The sequence below is a fragment of the Paramormyrops kingsleyae genome, chromosome 16 (genome assembly GCF_048594095.1).
Source record: "Paramormyrops kingsleyae isolate MSU_618 chromosome 16, PKINGS_0.4, whole genome shotgun sequence".
NCBI lineage: Eukaryota > Metazoa > Chordata > Actinopteri > Osteoglossiformes > Mormyridae > Paramormyrops > Paramormyrops kingsleyae.
The window spans coordinates 18,143,392-18,150,691 of NC_132812.1; the positions used below are offsets into that span (position 1 = coordinate 18,143,392).

The window sequence follows — 7,300 nt, forward strand, 5'->3', positions numbered from 1 at the left end:
TTCTTAGAGGACATTCGGGTTGCGAGCAGCGCGGCAGCGGCTGTGCAAAGACGGGCCATCCCCTGAACACTGAGGGTCAAAGCGGCCATTAACACCGGAACGTGACCCGCTCTGGTGTAACTGAGCAGGTGGGAGGCGCCTGTCAGCCGGCTCGCTCGCTGCACGGCATCCTGGGTAAGCAGGTGCTCCGCAGCCTGTCCCAGATGCTCAGGGGCCGCATGCAGCTGCTGCTTCTCCAACGGACACGCGCCATGCTGCCCCAGCTCTCCTCATCAGGATGGCAGAGGCGCGGCACTGGCTGGGTTGGCGAGCAGCGTGCCCCGCTGGGTCATGCCACTCCAGGAACATTAGCTGCGGTACCCAGCAGCAGAGCCAAGGCGAGCACTGCGGCCTGGATGAAGCCAGTGGGCAGACATGGGATGAAGGGCACATCTTCAAGCAGCCTGTCCTTCAACCTGGTCCTTGCTGTATTACGGAAAGGCAGAATATGGGCGTTTGGGCCGCCAGAGGTTAGCCAGAGCGCTGTGAAAGGCACACATTTCACTTGTGAACATTTCAGCAGTTCAGTGTTCCTGTCTGTAAGATGACAGTTTTCTGATTAGTCACTTTTCAGATTAATCATGCTTTTATTTGCAGGAAAAGCTAAATTACTGCCTGTCTAAGAAGAAAATGTCAAGATTTCCTGCACTCGTATGTTTTAAATAAATGAACAAATAAGTAGATAACTGCATCAATATTCTCGTTAGTCATAAAAATTATATATAATCATTCTATGTTGTTATTACAGAACTAATTAGAGCAGTTTTCTAGCAAACAGGTTGTGCTGGACTGACCGATGTATTACATTTTTGTTACAAGTGAATGCACGCAGTGCACCTTCTTCAGAAAACCCCAGTAGTTATCGATTGCAGCAAAGTTTTTTTGGGCTGCCTTGAGCTGAGCATTGAACAGAGAGAGAAAATGAACTAAGTGAAGTTGTGACCCGCAGGAAATGCAAAGTTGCAGGGGGCAGGGGGGAGAGGAAAAAGTCAGGGCGGTGACATGTCTCTCAGCAGTCATCGGCTTTAGCCATGTCCAGTTGATTTTGGCACCATAATGTCACCTCAACCCCCCTACAGTCCATAAATGGGCTATACCAGGGGAGACAGCTTTGCCTGTCCACACAATTGAGGCAATCGAACAGAACAGAAGGAGGTTGTGGGCTGGAATACTCCGGAACCTGGCTTCTGCAAGCGCCGTGCTCCGTGGAGGAGACACAGGGTGAAAAACGAGATTCTAATGAAGGATCTGGCCGCAGCTCCTAATGGGTCTGTTTGTGCATTAGGCCGCTGCTCCGCCTTCGGGTTCCCGGTGCCGCTAGATCGAATGAAATGTGAGCGGCCCGCTTCTTTCCATGGAAGGGGGGCTTTGAGTCCTGATCCGAGATCGCATGTTAACAGGACACCCTTGGATCATTTGCTGTTACGGTTAGTGATGTTCTGAAGCCGTCATGAATGATTGGAGGATGCTGCCATATTTTGCGTTATGTCTAACATAAAACTACTTCCTGGCACGTCAATAAAGAGGAACCTGTTAAATGTCTACAAGCAATGTCTTTTTTCTTTTTTTTAGCTGAGAGCCTGCTGTTTATTAAACTCGTGCTTATAGCTACAGTACCTCCCCATTCTCTATAATTCAGATGTAATATTCCAACTATATGCAGGCGTATACTATGGGGAAAGAATACAATATACTTGTTTCATATTTCCTAATGTAATTTGTAGTGTATTAACTGTATGGCTCAAGGTCAAAGAAATACACAACGCATTAATAATCAATAAGCTAGTTCCTGTTTGAATACATAAATGCTCCGATATTTATTATTTATTCCCTGAAATGTTTTTGCTGAATTGACAATGAGTTTGAATGTGGAGGGTAAAATACAAAAGGGGAGTGAATGTAATAGACACAGCCCTATGTGCGACAGGGTGGAATTCCCAAGCACGGCGTCAGTGTCATACGCTCCCGAGAAAGCCGCTCTTCGACTTCAAAGCCCCTATACCTGGCTTGGGACCTGAGGGCGATGGGCAGGAACTTGGACGATTGGGGTCGAGACACTGAGTGCTTCTCAGCTAGTCGTCCATTCCCACGCTGGGTACTGAAGGACGAGATGCAGCTCCCAGCTGAACAGGACAATCCGTATTTTCACACAGGGATTTGATCATAAATCCCATTCCTTTTCATTAAGTCTGCACTGGGAGACCTCTCTTTCCCCCGTCGAAATACCTCAAAAAAATGGTCAGACTGCCATCCATAGTCTTATTTTACATCCTTTAAGTATTCTTCACTCCGTCCTCTTTACGGCTTACAGAACCGGTCCAAAGCAGTGACCGAACCGTTGACCTGTGGCTCACAGCGATTGCTGCGGTCTGTGATCACGGAGCAGCCAGAAGCATTAAAAAGAAGAAGAAATGCTATCAAAGTGTCCAAGCAGTAAGACAGTAAGATAAATGCGAAGCAGGTCACTTCTGTGCTGTAGCCAAAGGGCATTAAGCTTAAAGGCTGGGTGCATCCTTAAACGCTGCCATCATCCCGAAGTAATTACGGCTGTCTGTGTGGTGCATTTACACCCAAAAGGAAGGCAGTGCAGAGCCCTGTGTTGAAGGTGCATGTGTGGTTTAATGACCTCTCCGGATGTTAAATATGAAAAGTGCAGTACTTTGAAGGATCGTAGCTAAATAACTTGGTTTTGTGCCACTGCGAATCCTTCAGTGTGTGCACGTTAATATGTGCGATGACCTGTGGGTGTCGTGGAAGCCTTCATTGGACCTACGAAGGCAGTTCCTCTTGGGCAAAACAGAGATGCATCTCTGAGGAGTCCTCATGTCACTTCCAGTTTGTCATTTGCACATGAGGCCGTTCATGACGTAGAAGCCGTGGCTCACCCAAGAAAGGAGCACCTAGCCTTTGCTGTGACAGGCCGGCAAACAGCCAAGTTGCCCTGCCCATAAAGGCATCTTAAAATTCCAATCTAGAGCTTAAAAAACAGCAATTGAATACAAAATGTATATTGACCTCTCAATAGTTTAGTTGTGACAGTCTTTGAATAGTTATTTAGTATTGTCTCTCAGTGCAAACAGCGAACGACATTCGTATAAATGAGAGAGTATTGTACATGTTGATCAGTTGGTACTCTGATATGTTACTGTAACCAGTAACCAACCAAAGACTTGGTTCTTGTTACTTGATACTGATCTGCACTGCAAAGAATGAAGAATATTCTGTCGAAAACAAAATGCCTTTTGCCATTAGTAATGATTTTGAAACTGATGCTGATTTCTAGCGACTCTCAGGCTTCCCCATTGCTAGATCTGGATATTTTACTGGAGCAAGTTAAGTACTGAGATTAAAGAAGAGAAAATACCCTGCAGAGGCTTAAAAGGGCAGGCATCAAGTCACTTTTCCTTTGTCAGAACTCTGTGGCCCAGCTTTCTTTAATGCCGAAGCCTTGTTGGTGGTCAGTGTTTTCAGGATTTTTGGTTTGTAAATACCATGGTGGGGCTGGGGGACAGATCAGACGATCCGTTTATATGTAAGGTTTTTCATGTTAGTAGTGGATGAGCGCATTAATTCATATGCTTTTTATACAGCCGACAAGGCTGTATAAGTGTTTTTTTTTCTCACGATGTAATGTATCAAATACAAAGATTAGACTTGAGGTCAACCACCACATCTTAGTTTTGATTGCTGCTATACTTTTCTTTAAGTATTCCTTGTGTTTTCTCTGCACAGGATCAGTTGGACACATCAAATAAAAGTCTGAAAAAAATAACAACCCGGTTGTTTTTTCTCTCTTTTTTGAAATGAGATGAAAGGCCTGCACAAACAGAAACTCACTTGGTTATTCTATGTTGCTTGTCTGATTTGGGAGGTCTTCAAAGCCCCGTGACACAAATTTATGATACCAGTGGTGCTACTTTGCCAAAATGCTTCCCCTTCTCTTCATCCCAGTTCAGAGTATGTTGTGAGTTCTCTCTAAATTCCATCGTACATCGATGGTTAATACCAAAGGCTAAAAAACAGACCTTATTTACTTCAAAGAGTATGTTTTTCCTGTTTTTTTTTCCCTTTCGTTTACTTTATCAGTATATACAGCTATTTGTACGTGGAAGTGTATTGCATGTGACAGTCTGATAGTGTTGTGAAGACAGCAGGGATTAATATATGTAAAGTTTACTTGTTCCCTCTCTTGTTCCACAGAACATGAAGAGTGTGTTAATTGCACAGATGAATGCCGAGTGCTAGGTCACTCCGATAGGTGCTGGATGCCACAGTTCCCAGGAACGGGAAACCAGGCAGAAGGTGCAGACTACCGCACAAACCTTTTCGTACCAGCCGGGATGGAGACACTGTTGGAGACAGAGACCTGCGAGACCATCAATCCCAACGGGAAAAAGACATTCTGCACTTTTGGCAAGGAAAGGCGTGACCACACCATTCTGGTAGCCAATGTCAAACCGTACTTAAAAGCCAAGCGTGCCCTCAGCCCTCTACTGCAGGAGGTTCCGTCTGCATCAAGCAGCCCCACCAAAATGTGCACGGCTCCCTGTACGTCCAGCCAAGTTCTCACAGACGGAGGTGATGGCCAGTCGGGAAGCAGCCAGTACGGACCCCCGGACGGACAGTGCGTGTCACCAAATAAACAGCTGAAGGACTCGCCCTATCTGCCCCCCGACTTCATGTCCAAGACCCTGCTGGACGTCGCGTCCCGAGTCGGTCAGGACTCGTGCGAGATGGACTGCGTGCTGGAGCAGTTGGACCGTGGCACCTTTGAGCGGCGCCAGGATGCTGCCGATTCGGGCCAGGTAGCCCAGGACATTGACAAGCTCTTGCAGGACTGCCAGGGAGGGAACAAAGCCACATCAGTGCAGAAGTGAAGCTTAGAAAACTGCACACAAACACAGAAAGGGACAAATGCTGGTATTTCAAACAGGAGTGAACAGGACAAAGCCATTTGCAGTTAGAGATGGTGCTGTCCGACACGGGGGGTGTGGGGGGGGGGGGGGGGGTTTGAGAGGTAGAAGAACGGCTTTCTAATTCACATCTTAAGTGCCCACCAGCTCTAAACTTTCACCTAAATCGCCCCGACCATTCGTTCACATATGGCAGAAGACATGGAAGAAAGCATCCACAGAGATGTCTGCAGAGATAGCTGTTAATTGTGACAATCGATGTAAACGCAGAAGCGTTCACCCCCCCTCCCCCACCCCTGTGCGGTCTACGTGACCAAGAAACGTGTATCTTCTCATATTTGGTGATTATTGATGTTTGACAAGCAAAAAGTCGTCTTCTGTTCAAGTTTGGTGAGAAAGAAGAAAAGTTACCATTCTTCATCCACTATTAATAATTGTCTGTGTAAGCTGTGTTCCCTATTTATCTGATACATAGTACATTCCAGATTGGTGAATAAATAAAGAAAAGACACACATTGGTGGTTGTGTAAGCTACCCATTCCTCATGAGTTCCCAAGTATAGTGATGTCCACCTGTCTCACCCTCACACTTCCTGTAAATAAGGGACTTGTTTCCTCTGCTCTGAGAAGATGTGTAAGCCATGTGAAAGCCAAAACACTTTTGTTATTTTGTGGAAGGTACTGTATAATCCAGTTAATAACAAAAATGTTCCTGTTGCTTGTAAAAAATTGACAAAAGTTTACGTGCTGAAGTCTGGTGTTCATCTGTAAACTTTAGAGGAAACCGCTGCGACTTTGACCTGAAGCTAAAAGGGATGGTCCCTTTGCATTGTCACAACACACAGTCTCATCTAATGTATACAGTTTAATGTGTTTACATCCCAATAACATATACTATTGATTTATTGCAATTTCTGTGCATATGAGCCAAATTGTCAAGTGTATAAGAGCTATATTGTGTATTTTATTAAATTAATATATAGTTGTGTTGCAATATACATGGGCTTATATTGTATTTGGCAGATGTTGCCTAAGTAGCCGTCGAACTCTATGAGTTTATTTTCCGTTCCTCTGCTCCTCATTCCACAGGATTGGGTAGCAGTCCTTCCAGAGCAGAGCCTGGGGTACATAAACTGCTCAAACGCACGCGAGCCAACCTTCAGAGAAACAATAGCCACATGTGTAAGTCCGTCTCACTAGGCTAAACCATTCCAAGGCAGCTAAATACCATTTTAAATGTGTTTGTTTTTAAAGGGGATAACCTGACATGTGCAGTTCACAGCAGACCTCTGTACTCATGTCACAAGCACCACACGGGATCTACAGTTATATCGGAGAAGGCAGTCTTATTTATTTTTTTTTCTTCTTTTGATATATAAGGACCAAAATGGTTCCTTTTGAGCAGTTTATGTATTTTGTGTAAGTACTTTATCATGTTCACAGTTACTACACATTTGATCCTACCTGTAACCACAACTCCTGGTCTTATTTTGTACCTTTTTTCTTTCCTTTGCTAAGCTCTGTTGTAGTACGTGGAGCAGAATTTGCATTGCTCATTAAAATTGTGTACAACAAGGTAGATCATTCACTTCTTTACTTTCTCGCATTGACAGCATTCCTTTTGAATTATAAAATGAGATATCACTCATTTTACAACCTGTAAAAAATTGCAGAAAAGGCCCAATTTGAATCTGAATATCATAATGCACTATAAGAATATACATAATAGCCATAGAAATTGCATAGATTCTTGGCCATAAATGCTCTGGTGTGTTTATTATGGTTAAGCTCTATGCAGAAAAATAGCAAAATCCACTGGCAAAAATGATCATTCTGCAAATGCTCTGTAGTCCAACATTAGACTGATGAGTCTGACTCAAGTGATATGTGGTCTATGAATTCCATTTGTTTTTCAAAAAATCCCTTTCCCTCCAAATCCACACATATCTCCAAAAATATAGAATCCAGCTTGCAGGAATATTCTTCATGTCACGTCCTGCCCGCCACGTCCGCCTGACCCTCCTGTCTCCCCCCTCACGTGGCCCTCATGAGCCACGCCTGTTGCTTGTTACCCCTCGTCAGTCAATATATTTCAGTACCTGTTCGTCGCTAGTCTGGTTTTTTCCACCAGTCCTCGTGTTGCTTGTGTCCGTCCTAAAGTAAGTGTAGACCTCTTGGGGTCCAGTTTGTTTCCCTATTCTTGTTTTGCCAATAAAGCCCCTTTTGTTTTCCTGAACACCTACCCTTGAGTCCTTCGTCCCTCGTATTATGACACTTCAATTTATTATTGGTCTGTCTTTTTTTTCAGTGGGGGGGGGTATTTTATGTTGTCTTTTTTAATGAGATGAT

The 7,300-nt window shown here is 44.4% G+C and overlaps 1 protein-coding gene across 2 annotated transcripts in view; it reads left to right on the top strand.

Annotated features, from left to right (window-relative positions):
- Positions 1–6,528, top strand: part of LOC111851519 (protocadherin-17-like) — a 45,221-nt gene extending 38,693 nt beyond the window's left edge. For both annotated transcript variants that reach the window (XM_023826525.2, XM_023826526.2), the window contains exon 5: positions 4,240–6,528. In XM_023826525.2, the coding sequence (XP_023682293.1) occupies positions 4,240–4,916 (677 nt within the window). In that variant the 3' untranslated portion in view covers positions 4,917–6,528. The remainder of the gene's footprint in view (positions 1–4,239) is intronic.
- Positions 6,529–7,300: the final 772 nt, after the last annotated feature.